Here is a 14205-nt window from a genome sequence, read left to right on the forward strand (position 1 = left end):
GCTTAAAACTGCATCTACACTAAAACCAAGACATGTAACATACAACGCTAATGGCATAATCTAAGATATAAAAACCTGAGCTCTTCCATACGGCATTCAAGATCCAGTGCCTGCTCACCTACACAGCCTCTATCACTCTTTAAGGTTCTTTATACCCAGTGATACCTAATTCTTAGTAATGTCCTAAATTGCCATCCACATACTATATCTATTCCCTTCTCTTGTCCATCTAGCCAATTTATAATTCATCCCTCATGACTTAACACTGTATCTCCTATATAGGTATATCAGACTCCTCTGAACAGATTTATAAACTCTTTCAACTCCTCCATTATAGTAATTATCTAATTTTTACTATCACTGTCCATAAACTCTTCCAAATTACTTCACTGAGATATCTTTGCATACTTTTATTCCCATAGGCTAGCAAATTGTCTGCATATACTTACAGTGACATACTGATAGTTACAATTTATCTTTGAAAGGTAAGATGGAGTAAACTCTGTCCCTCCCATAAAACGTATAAAACCTGGACAAAATACATGGAGCAGCTGTTTGAGGACTGTGAAAAGTAAACAGCAGAAGAATGATTGGGGAGGAGGACGAATATGCAAATTTACCATTTTTCACCCTCCAATATCCACTAGCTGGATTGGGGGTTAGAAGTGACCTCCAAAAGCCCTCAAGGATCAAGAAAGGCATCTAAAGGAATCTCTTAACACTCGGAGACAGTGGGGGAAATTTCCCCTCTCTTTTCTCCATTCTCTCATGCCCCAGCGCCCAAGCAATGCCACACTGGTTAGACGTGGCAGCAACAGTGGCTATAACAGGGATCCACAGAGACTAAAACTTTGATGGACGGGAACCTTCCTCTCCGATAGCAAGAGCTGGGAGGTCCCAAGAGATTAGGGCCAACATCCATTACTTATTTTACTTCTAACCTCCAGCTGCTTGGTCCCAGGCATGAGCAGAGTCACATGAAATGTGCGGTAGAGCGTCTTTCCATTTTTGCCATTTTCAATATTCAATTTCCTCAAAAAGGGGAGCCAAGAAGTACCAGGGAGATAGCAGAAAAGGAGCAGCTCAGGAAAATGGTCCCACGAAATTGTTTATGAACTCTGAGGCTCAACCCCAAACCACACAAACTTGGATTAGAATACAAACAGCATACCACACACTTTGTGAGCTGAACGATGTATGAGACAGACCACTGCCCAAGTCTCAGACTAGCCAGTAGATGATACACAAAGACAAAAAGCACTGCAAAAACTAGCCTTCTTTTATCTGATTTTATTTAACTTACACCAAGTCTCAAAAAAAAACACCTGTCTGCTATTTCTTATTTTCTCAGTTTAGGACATTTTCTATTGATCTCCATTATGGAAGCTGAAGAATTAACAACTCCAGTCCTCCCACTCTCATTCTACACACCATTCTCATCTCTCCATCTTCCCAACACATGATATCTTAGTTTGGTTAGTTTGTTAACTTCAGCACTATTGACACCTGGAACTGATAACTGTATGTTGAGAGGAGCTGTCCTGTGTGCTGTAGGTGTTTATCACTATCAGTAGCCTCTGCTTATTAGATGTCAATAGCACTCTCCAGTAAGCTGTGACAACCAAAAAGATCTCCAGCCACTGCCAAACTTCCCTGAGGGGAGCAAAATCACTCCCAGTTGATAACCATCGGGTTAGATCAAAAATTCAGTCTTTACATTACTATGACTCTGCAAACGCAATTCAAGACTAAGCCATGTGACAAGCTACGATTGTTTTCCCTTTTAAGCACAATCCTTTGTTCTCCCACTAATTAATAAATGTCTTATTGTCTTTGCTTTGTTTTCTCTATACTTGTCACGAACTCAGTCTTCCACTAGTTTCCTAAATTTTTTTTCTCAAGATGTTAATTCAGACACATCTGTTTCACCTTGAAGACTATCCCTGAGCCTTCTGATCTGTTCCAATCTGGAGTGGTTGTCACTTCACATAATACACATCTGTCATTCTATGCTATCCTTTCACTAGCATCCTATAGTTCCCAACGCCTCCATCCTGTATTTTTTTTTAATAAATTTATTTTATTTATTTATTTTTGGCTACACTGGGTCTTCGTTGCTGTGCGCGGGCTTTCTCTAGTTGCGGCGAGCAGGGGCTACTCTTCGTTGTGGTACGCTGTCTTCTCACTGCAGTGGCTTCTCTTGCGTGCAGAGCATGGGCTCTAGGCCCACGGGCTTCAGTAGTTGTGGCACGCTGACTCAGTAGTTGTGGCTCGCAGGCTCTAGAGCACAGGCTCAGTAGTTGTGGTGCACGGGCTTAGTTGCTCCGCGGCATGTGAGATCTTCCCCGGACCAGGGCTCGAACCTGTGTCCCCTGCATTGGCAGGCGGATTCTTAACCACTGCGCCACCAGGGAAGCCCCATCCTGTATTTAGATCTGTTTCTTATATCCTGTCTTCCTCCTGATTAATGTACTTCCTATTTTCACGAAGTACATCCTCCCATGCCTTCTGGAAAAAGGATGCAGGGGAGATTAATATTAAGACATGGTGAATTTGAGACTATTTTTATCCTCACACTTGACACCTTGGCTAGGTAAAGAATTCCAGGTTGGAAATCATTTTCCTTCAGAATCCTGAAGACAGTGCCCGCTCCTGCCAGCCTATAATTTTGATGTGAAGACTGAAGCCACTCAGATTCCTTTGTCCAACCTGTTTTTTCAGACTGGAAGCTTCCAGGTTCTTCCTTCTATCCTCAATGTTCTGAAATTTCCCAGTTGTCTATTATTCATCCACTGCATCACCCATTCAATGGACTTTACCTATTTAGAAACTCACCTCCTTCAGCACTAAAGGACCTCGTGGACTGATCCTTTGATTCTTCACTTTTCTCTGATATTTCCTATCTCTAATTTCTCAAGCCCCCTTACTTTCAGGAAACGGTCTCTTGCAAGCCATCTATTGAGGTTTTTGTTTCTACTCTCATATTTAAAATTCCAAAGGCTATTTTTAATTGTTTAAATTATGCTTTCACAGATAATTCTGTTATTCCATGACTGTAAAAACCTACCTATCTAAGGAGATCAATGTAGTTTTGAGGGGTTTTTTTGTTTTAAAGTTTTCTTCTATCTACATAGTTTGATTCTTTTCAGTTGCTTTTTTTGTTGTTGTTAGTTTTATGCTCTACTTTTTGTGTTGAGGTCTATTTCAGATGTTCGTATTTAATGTGATAGACCACAAAGCTAATTAGGAAGGTTGTCAAACTATGAGGCACCATTTAAGGTGATCAGGCTGAGCCATTTAATCAAGGAACCTCCAATGTTAGTATTTTTAGGTGTTTCCTCGTGGGCTAGTCAGATCATCTAGACAAGAGCCTTCCAATCTCCTATCTGGAGGGTAAAGCCCAGGCTGCCACATTCTGGGAGCTGAGCAGGGGAAGAAGGATGGTTTTCAATATGATTACAGGATGCATAAACTCACTTCTGCCACTTTTCAATATTCTCTAATTCTGAAGTAGACTGACTACTACAGTAGTCTTTCACTCTATCAGGTCTGCTAAGTCATATGCCACTTTCCCTTCTGCTGTACGGTTTACAAGTTTTGCTGCTCATCTCTTCACCCAATCTTCCTTTTCTTGTGGGTTATGCATTTAAAATTGTTAAACTTTACTCTTTTTGTGGAGTAGATGTTTGTGTTCAGTCTACTATCTTTAACTAGAAATTTGCATTTCAGACTTCCCTGGTGGTGCAGTGGTTAAGAATCCACCTGCCAATGCAGGGGACACGGGTTTGAGCCCTGGTCCGGGAAGATCCCACATGCCACAGAGCAACTAAGCCCGTGCTCCACAACTACTGAGCCTGAGTGCCACAACTACTGAAGCCCATGTGCCTAGAGCCTGTGCTCCACAACAAGAGAAGCCTCTGCAATGAGAAGCCCACGCACCGCAACGAAGAGTAGCCCCCACTGGCCGCAACTAGAGAAAGCCCGCGTGCAGCAACTAGCACCCAACGCAGCCAAAAATAAATTAATTAAATAAATTTTTTTAAATTTGCATTTCAACAAATTTCTAGAGGATACTAACCATAATCTAAAATGGGGTAAGAAAATGCCTAAGACAGAGAAATCCAATCCCATTCCCATCCCAATCCAGAAAAGCCCCAAATGAAGAAAGGTAAGCTGGAAGATGAGAATAAGAAATAAAACTTTTAAAAAAGGGTAACGAGAGGTCTATTTATGTAATAGGAGAACATCCACTCTTCTTTCATTCCTGACAGTCAGAAGTTTCTCCTACAAAAGGTGGGGGAAGGAGGAACAACACCCAAGGCCCTTTTCTAACTTTAGCAGACAGGTTTGAGTGTTGGCACCCCAAAGCAAAACTCCTACACACTGGTATTCAAGGGTCTCCCAGCATAAAAGTCAGCTCCCTATCTACTCTCATAAAGAAGCCTATCAACAAGTAAGTCCCTCTACAGCCTCATCTTAAATATGAAACAGCAACCAAAAATCACCCAATGTCTAAGGAAAATCTAATTCATGACAAAGAAAAAAATAAACACATTAAAAAACTGGCTGTGAAGAAAAGACAGTGTTGAGGATATCTCCTGGAGCCTTGGTACTGAAAGTGTGGACCCTGGACCACCTGGAAACATAACTGTGAGAAGAAAAAGAGACATTTCAGTCATATACGGACTCAGAAAGTTTACTCTCTAATGACCCCCTCAAAGGAAATTACTTTAGAATGTACACCAGCAAAACAAGAATGAAAACCATGAAAGCGTAAAACAGGATTCAAGAAAGAAGAGATACAACCTGGGAGAGCTGGGAAAGGGAATTCTAGTGTGCCAGTTGTTTGGCAAGACTAAGAAGCAACCAGTCCAGATTAGACTAAGAGAGTGGAGATCTCCAAGACGGCATTCTCCAGGAAAAAAGAATTCTGTAGAACAGTAGACACTAGTATGATTGAGGGTAAGACCAAGGATATAATAAAGGAGCAGGGACTTCCCTGGTGGTGCAGTGGTTAAGAATCCGCCTGCCAATGCAAGGAACATGGGTTCGAGCCCTGGTCCGGGGAAGATCCCACATGCCACAGAGCAACTAAACCCGTGTGCCACAACTACTGAGCCTGCACTCTAGAGCCTGTGAGCCACAACTACTGAGCCCACGCACCTAGAGCCCATGCTCTGCAACAAGAGAATCCACCGCAATGAGAAAACCGCGCACCGCAACGAACAGTAGACCCCGCTCGCCGCAACTAGAGAAAGCACGCACACAGCAACAAAGACCCAACGCAGCCAAAAATAAATTAAAAACTTTAAAAAATAAAAAAGAATCTTTAAAAAAATAAATAAAAAATAAAGGAGCAGATGAGGGGGTGATGGTGGACGGCAGCAAGAAACTTTGGGCATGTTGGGGGAGAAGGGTAAATGTGCAAGAGAATCACAGTCCAAACATGAAGCAAAAAGCCAAAATTAGAACAAAAGGGGAAAAAATTATTTCAAGAATAGCTAGAAGGAATCAAGGAATAATGAACAAAGCATATGCTTCCTTCTCCAAAAGAAAAAATTAAACTGTATTATTTTGAGCAATTTGTAGAATGTAAGAAAAGAGAATTCATTAGGACATTCATTCTCTTTCAAGATTCTTACAAAAGGATCTTGACTATGGCCAGATGGAAAAGAAACAAAATCCTAACCATTGTAGACTTGCCTCTACTGTGAAAAATATTTACATAGTAATACTGTATAACAAATGCCATTATTATTATTCAGCTTTTGCAATCAACCAGTAGCAAAATGTATAAGATTTCATAAGGTTACAAAATGTAATGTAAATACTATCAATCTTAATTTCTATTTTAAGTTCACCTGGATAGAAACTGAGGGAATGGGTAAGAAACGGAAGAAATGATGGGGCACTAAGTGCCTCACCTTATCAAATACAGACTCAAGAGACACTGAACTCCGTAAAACAGAAATACAACTTTAAGTATATTAAAGTCACGAAGGTAACCAATGGAACGATTTAAAATAGTGATATAACTGTACTGGAAGTAGGACAAGGGCAACAGTAAGTGTAAACTAAACCCTCACTTAATAATCTACCAAGATACACTAAATCCTCAATTTAATATCTAAAGTTGATAGCAACTGGTGCAAGTATACTTTAAAATATTGAAATATCCACCAGAAGAACTGAACACAAAACAGGTAAAAGTCTGGAGAGCAGAACTGGGATAAAAGGGGTAGGGCAAGAGACTGTTGCTTTTCATTTTATAAATTCATCTGTACTGTTTGATTTTTTTAAAACCTTACAGATGAGTACATTTTTTAATACTGAAAGGCTAACTTCTTTAAGAAACTTTGTAAGAAATAGGAAATTTTGATACAGGAAAATTAAACTTCAATGCTTTCATTCTGTGAATGTTTTTGATCTGTTTTAAAGATTTAAAAGTGTTTGTATATACATACATATGTATATTTTAATAGCTAAAATAAAATGCTTTCCACAATATTTTGTTATGGGAAAAATTTCTCCACCTAACAAAAATGTCACTTTTCCAGCGTTCCCATAGATAAACAAAGCATTAGCACAAGGACTACAATTAATACAAAAATGCTTCCAGTGAACTGAACACTAAGATGGCAAGCTGAAGATAAACACAAATTCTTTAATTAACCTATATGATCACCAAAATAGCAGCAACATTAGTTGCTAGAAAATACCTTTCTCCTTTTAACACTGGAGTGGCTTTACAATTTAATTCTAAAGGGGCTTATAAAAAACTCCAAACACTTCTTTAAGAGAAATAACTTACCAAACTGCAGTTTTCAGTTTTTACTTTAAAAACATGCTTTCCAAATCTTTAATAAGATTATTTAAATAGTACTGGAAAACTATGTATTTTACTTTTAACGTCAAAAATCATGGCGCACCGAAGGCAAATATCACCATAAAATGGTGCTGATTTACTTTTTTACATACACGTACATGTTTTATTATAAAGTAATTTTGGTTCACTAAAGCATTTTAGACCAGAGTCTTCCCTTCCTCTCCTCCAATTCCATTTCACCCAGAAGTCACCAGTTTTATCAGTTTGGTGTATATATTACTTTCAGACTTCTCCTGTGCATGCACACAAACATACATATACAAAACATTTAAAAATTTGTTTTAACAAAGGGCATAAAATGACTAGTTATTACCCTCAGTAGTATAATGTGTACATTTTCAAGACACAAACATTTTCCTTCAGTTTACTGTTTGCTAACTGCCTGAGGAATTTCTAATGGCTACACAGTATTCCTGTAAATGAAATGTCCCATATTCAACCACCTGAAAAATAACATTTCATGTCTTAGGTTATAAGCTGTCTAATGGTTATAAAGTCACATCTTGAAAATTTAAGTCTCTTGCTCTAATGTTTCACATAAAAATCACTCTCAAATTTTACATTCCTCCAAAACATATTAATATATGGTCAATAGCTGACATAGACAAGATTAGCAGGACTCTGTAATTTATCAAAAATCAAAATAACACAAAGCAAAAAAAAACCCTTACAGGTACTGATCATAAGAAGTAAAACTGGAGAAAATACAAAGGGAGTAAAAACAAGAGTCAAGACCAAACTTATAAATCAGCAGGTACTTAAAAAATAAGTATAGGACTTCCCCAGTGGCGCAGTGGTTAAGAACCCGTCTGCCAATACAGGGGACACGGGTTCAAGCCCTGGTCCAGGAAGATCACACATGCCACGGAGCAACGAAGCCTGCGCACCACAACTACTGAGCCTGTGCTCTAGAGCCCGCGAGCCGCAACTACTGAAGCCCATGCTCCGCAACAAGAGAAGCCTGCGCACTGCAGTGAAGAGTAGCCCCCCCTCACCGCAACTAGAGAAAGCCTGGGCGCAGCAACAAAGACCCAACGCAGCCATACATACATATATACATAAATAAAATTTTTTAAAATCTTTAAATTAATCAACAAAGATATTATAAATATTAACTTGAAAAATGGTATTACTTTTAAAACCTCAAGTTTTAAGAAATGGTTATTTGGTTTTAAAACGGAGCAGGAGCCTTCCTGGGAAAAGACATCCCCACCCCCTATCAGTCACCTCTTATTCAGAGAAAAGTTTTAGCCTCCTAGACTAAATTTGGTTCAGAGAAGCAAGAAAATGCAGAAACAAAGGAAAGCAGTCTAGCATGACAAAATAATAATGGCTTAGCCATAAAACAAAGTCAAGGCCCTTTAGTTCCTCCTCAAGGCCTATAGATAATATCCTGAGCCATATCCCAAAGTTGTTTTGCAGAAACTAAAACCCCCACCAGGTGGAAGAAGTCAACTGTATGCTAACCACCAGCAAGCAGACCTCAGACCCTTGAAACCAGGTTGTTAATTTGAGATTTCTAAAATGCCACCCTGTTACCTCACCACCAACCTATCAGAAGGATGTCCACGAGCTGATTACTCACCCTGGACCCTTTCCCTCATCTTGCCTTTAAAAACCCTTCCCTGAAAGCCACTGGGGAGTTTGTCTTTTGTGCATGAACTGTCCATTCTTCCTTGTATGGCCCAGAAATAAATGCAATACTTTCCTTCAACCACAAACAGTGTCAGTATAGGCTTTTCTGCACCTCAGGGGAGTAGACCCAAGTTTGGCTTGGTAACACTTTCACTATTAGTTTAACAAGTAGCTAGCACTAATTTTTAAACACATCATTCTTACAGAGCCAAAACACAGTAATTACAAAAAGTTTTCTTAAAGGAAAAAAAAGAAATTTTTCTCTATTCTAAAAAATTTGTATAAAATAGTTTAAATACACTAACTAGAAAAACAAGAATCTTTATTTAACACAACAGATGTTTAACATGAAGTCTACAAAACACAACACCATTATTTTTAAGTAAGATTACACACATAAAATCAACCACCTTCATAATGGTGATATGACTTCTTTAAATGATGTAATCCTCCGTAATATACAAAATAAACCCAATACTAATGGGGCAATTAGTTTAGATGCCAATTAGTTTAAAACTGCACCTACCAAATCTTATACTGTAAGAAGTATAAGATTACCCATCTTTTCTAAATCACCTGTATCCCTATTAATTCATACATAAACTATTGCTCACCTTTCCAAATACTACTCATATTTAATTTTTCTAACTATAAAATGTACATCCTCTAAAAAATCTTGGAAACATGAATAAGAAAATAAAAATCATAATCCCACATCTGGTATATGTTCTTCCACTCACTTACCTAAGACAGACATCAAACCTCTTTAAGAAAAATGATCATAGAAAATGAGTGCCTTTTAAGTGGTTCATTCGAGTCTATCGTATTCCAAAAGTTATAATCATACCATCACTAAAGAAGTACAGTGACGTTAATTCTCAGTGGTTGCTGAATTAGTCTATTTACTTATCTACATGTACTTTTCTCTTGTGAGGATATAACATTAGACTTGACTGCCTATTTCATCCACCTGCGTAGGAAAAAAAGCAGACATTAAAAAGGCCTAGGTCTTAAATCTTGATTTTCTAAATTAAGATGAATGTGACCTTGTGTAAATTACAACCTGAGTCTGTCAGATGAAAATGGAAAAAACTGCACCTACCAAATAGGGTGGTTTCGAGGATTAAATGATACATGTGAAGAGAGCAGCCAGTGCCTGCCTGGCACTCAGTAATAACTCCACAAGTATTAGTTCTTCCTTTCCCATTAAAAGAGGCGTGAATGCGACACAACTACTAAAAGTCAGACTTTTAGACATAAATACGTGAAATGTGTTTGTTTTAATCAGAGCTTTCACTCATTTGTAATTAAAATTACTTCACAACCCACTTACACCGACGACAACTCAGGGTATTACTGCACCAAAATGAGTTCCTCTTCCTGAAGTAAAATTTTAAGGCCATTTTACACTTGCTTGGCTATCTGAAATCATAGCCAACAAGAGAGAAGAACGCAGGAAATTTCTCTTGTAAAAGTACTCCATGAGTTAAAACCCAGCGGTTGAGAATTTCCTTTAATAAGGATAATTAAGAGACTGGGGCGGGGGGGGAGGAACTCCAGGCTTTTTTTCCCACTTCCAATGATAAGTTTGGGGATGAACAAAAGAATAATTCTTTACAGCAATTCACAGAGAACGCCACGGACCCATAAGAATACTCCGGGGTAAAGGTAAATTTGAAAATTGCTCCCTGCGTAGGTCCGAGAACCTTGGGGTCTTTCAACAGAATTGGGGAAATGAGATGGAGGGAGGAGGGGGTAAAACGGTCTGTGAAAGCCAGAGAGCCAGAAAAAGCAATGGGAGGGGGGAGGGGCTGCCCCCAAAATGCCAAAGATCCAGGCTTTGGCGAAGCGCCTTCGCTTGCGGGAAAACCAAAGTAGTTGGGGAACTAAGAAAATGAGGAAATTCCAGCGCTGCGCGAGGAGGAATGGAGGGGGGCGTGAGAAACAGGGAGGCTGCGGCGGAAAAAGAGGGGGGTGTCGTCCGAGATAAGGGTCGAGGGGGAAAGGGAGCAGCGGCGGGACCGGAAAGCCCGGACAAGGATGTGAGCCGGGGGAGGAGACGCGGAGGCGTCCGGGGTCGCCGAAACTTAGAGAAAAAGAGCAGGGGACGACAGGGGGCCGGAGCAGCGCGGGGCGCCCCAGTACCTGCAGAGATCGTCCAGGACGCTGCAGGGAATCTCCACCCGTTTAGTCTCCATGATGAGGACCCACAGCAGGAGCAGTGCATCCCGGCTCCGCGCGGCCGGGGACCGAGGGTACGGCACGGAGAGCAGGCGGCGGCTGCGGCGACGGCGGCGGCTCCAACGAAAACGAGAGGGGGAAGGGGCGGGACCCGCTCACTTCCGCCCGGCTCCCTCAGCCAGGGACGCCGAGGCTGGGCCGCGGAGCGGGGGCGGAGCCCCGGGAGCCACGCCCCTGCTCTGCTTGAAAGGGCCAATGGGAAGCTGGAGAACCGGCAGCCTGAGCAAGCTAAGCCAATGAGACGTTTGTTTATTGGTCCGTCGGCTCCAATCCGTCTTCAAGCTGTTCAGTTGCTACTCAGAAAACCAACTTCCCGCCGCCTTGGACTGGGCCTTGAGGTGGATAGGCGCATGCGCACCATGCCTCCTTCGCACTGTTAGGAAGTCTGGAGGGCTCGGGTCTTCCCACTAGATCCCAAGACCAATATCCAGGACTTCGACGTGGTCTGCACCACCGCTCCGTGACCGAGCAGGCGCTCCTACCTCTGCACTGCAGAGCCCGTGGGCGCTTTCAGCACGAGTGTGCATGCGTGGTTTCTGTCACCAGATATCCCGCGCACACACTCACCGCCGCCCCCAGCAACTCCAGGCCAAGGGCTGTGTCTCCTTTCGCTGCAAACCCCCAAGAGAGTTGTCATTTTTGTGGTGGCTCACCTCGTTCACTCTGCGGGCTTTACCCCAGTATTTGACACCCTGTAAGATCTCAGAAAATATGAATTGATTGAACCTGAACTCTGGAATCTGCATTCCACCTCCTGCACGCTCACACCACTCCAACTGGCTAGTCCTCATTCATTCCACATCTTGCTTATTGGAGTCCAATCCATTTGGGATCCTTGGAGACACTCTGGATGCATCCATTTCTCAGCTTGCTCCTTTTGTATCAGACCCACAGGCCCACACACACCTGCTCAGTCTTGAGTTTAGTCCGTTCTGCCATTTAATCTCCCATCTTTTAATTTCTGTTAAAATGCCCACTGCCTTAACATCAGGTTCGCATTATTTCTTCTCCCTAGTCTAAGAGCTGCCTAACCAGTACCTCCTCCACCTCCATTCGTAGACTGTACACCTGCCCAGGTTTTGTTCTGTTTTGTCCAGATATGAGCAGGTTACTATCTTTTCAGCTTCTGATAGCCCACCTACTTCAGCTTCTGATGTATGTTCAAGCCCAAACTTGGTATAGGAGCCCTGTTACCATCTATTTTACTCTATTTTCCATCTTTGTTCTTTTTGCTTTTTGTTGGAAGATTCCTCAAGTTTATTTTCCAGCCATCTATAGTTTTTACTTTTCTAGAATTTTCTTTCGTTCTTCAAATGGCTCTTCGTCATGGTGTCATAGCCTTGCTTTATAGATCCTGTATTTCTATTAGGATATTAATACATTTCAAAAGTTTTCTTCTTCCTGAATAGTCTTTTATTCCTCTCAGTTGCTTTTTCCTAGTAATTTGGCCTCCACCTATCATATTAGAAGTTTTCTGGTGGTCCTCAACTATTCACTCATACTTAAGAGTATGGAACTAAAAAACTGGAGTCAAGTGCTGTAAAAGCTGATTGGAAGCTCCCAGCATGTGGGTGGGACTCGTTTCCTGAGAGCTTCACTGTAGGATGGTCTGGCTGGGCTGCTGGTGGGGAACACATGGCATCAGTATCTGTAGGTCATTCTTTCCAGCTGGTCAAATTCCCTGTAGAGAAAATCCTTTCAGGCCAAACTGGAAATATTCTAGGAGTCAAGTAGGGAAGCACAGGCTGGAGTATTCTGTTTGTTCTATCGAGTCCTCCCTGCCACAGTACAAGTCTAGTTTGGGTTTCCTCAGAAACAGGCCCTGCGACAAGGATTTGAGTGTGAGTAGTTGATTTGAGATGTGATCCTGGGAGAGACTGGTGGCAGAGCAGGGAAGTGAGTCAAGGAAAGGAAGAAAGCCAATGAAAGGATTATTATCAACAAAGTTAGCACTGAGGGTTAACTGGAGCTGGAGAACTTTGAAGGCCAGTATGAATCACACCTCGGAGTTATCCTACTCAAGGGGTGAGAAAGATGGAGTATTTATATACTAATTTCCATCAGCTATTGGTTGAGGGCTGCCCTTGGGGTCAGCATCCCAGCCTGCCACATGGGCAGCAAGGCAGGCTCTGCTGACCAGGAAAAGCCCTCAGGCAAAGCCCTCATCAGGTGGAAAAGATAATTACGTGATGACCAGATGCTGGCAGTTAGATGTTGTTGTGCTGCACCAGGGCAAGCCTGCAAGCCTTGTAGCTGCCCAGCCTCAAGACCAAAGAAAGAGCCCGGAGACAGCAACAGAGAAACATCGATGGTATATTGGACAGGAGGATCTTACACAAAGGGTCCTGGGGTGCCCCTACCACGTGCAGCAGATGGCAGGCAGGACATGGCAGGGAGAAGGAGGCTACCATCTATAGGGGGAATTCACATCAGGTGGGCTCATCAGTTACCAGTGACTAATTAAGGCCTATAGTTAAGAGGATTGGACAGTCATGTGAGTGAAGCAGGGACTGGTCAAGCAGGGATGTACAGAAAGCAAGAGAACAGCCATCTTGAATGGCCTGACCATGCAGATGTCCAGGCAGCTTGGTGTAATGGATTGGTGGATGATGGTAAGCCCCTTCAGTAGCTCTCTCTTGCTTGGTGTGCATTCTATCTATCCTACTGTAACAAGCAGGACCCCATGAGGCCCTCCTGGGACAGACCCCGCCCCCCCTCCACCATGTCCTCTACCTGCCTCTTGTCTGTAGAAAAACTTTAGCCAAATAATAAATTTAATCAGAGAAGTGAGAAAATGTGAAAGCAAAGGAAAAAAACAAGACAAAATAATAAGAATTTAGCCATTAAACAAAGTCAAGGACCTTTAGTTCCTACTCAAGGGCTACAGATAATATTCTGAGCCATATCCTTTGAGCTGTTTTGTAGATACTGAAAACCCTCATCAGGTAGAAAAAGTTAACTATGTGATGACCAGACTGTAGCAATGACATAAGCTTCTCTAGCTTATACAAGTCTGAGAACTGACCTCAAAGAAATGGGAACAAACCAACCCTGGAACTGAAGATTAACTGTACTTAAAACAATCAAGATGACACTGATCAGACCACTGCACGACCAATTTCAATATGATTGTCGGAGCTGACTGAGCTCTTCTACACTTAGCCCCCTCTCTCCGCCTATACACCCCTGAAACTCCCTTTAAAAGCCCTTGCCCCCTGATCGGCAGTTGGGAATTGGCTTTTGGACACGCGTCCAAACCTTCTCCCCAGGTTGCCAGCCACCTAAATAAAGCAGTTTTTCCTTTCCTACCAACACTTGTCTCTCAAATACTGGCTTTCGAGCAGCGAGCAGACAAACCTGAGTTCAGTAACACTAACTGAACTTCTTTTCTGTGTCTGAGGGACACCTTGGTGATTATTTTTCTTAGTTGTCCACTTGTAGCT

The 14205-nt window shown here is 41.9% G+C and overlaps 1 protein-coding gene across 2 annotated transcripts in view; it reads right to left on the reverse strand.

Moving 5' to 3' along the window:
• Positions 1–10845, reverse strand: part of DCP2 (decapping mRNA 2) — a 51943-nt gene extending 41098 nt beyond the window's left edge. For both annotated transcript variants that reach the window (XM_081231326.1, XM_081231325.1), the window contains exon 1: positions 10667–10845. In XM_081231326.1, the coding sequence (XP_081087452.1) occupies positions 10667–10719 (53 nt within the window). In that variant the 5' untranslated portion in view covers positions 10720–10845. The remainder of the gene's footprint in view (positions 1–10666) is intronic.
• Between the last annotated feature and the right edge of the window lie 3360 nt (positions 10846–14205).

Source organism: Mesoplodon bidens (genome assembly GCF_964165515.1).
Source record: "Mesoplodon bidens genome assembly, chromosome: 4".
In the NCBI taxonomy this organism is placed as follows: Eukaryota; Metazoa; Chordata; class Mammalia; order Artiodactyla; family Ziphiidae; genus Mesoplodon; species Mesoplodon bidens.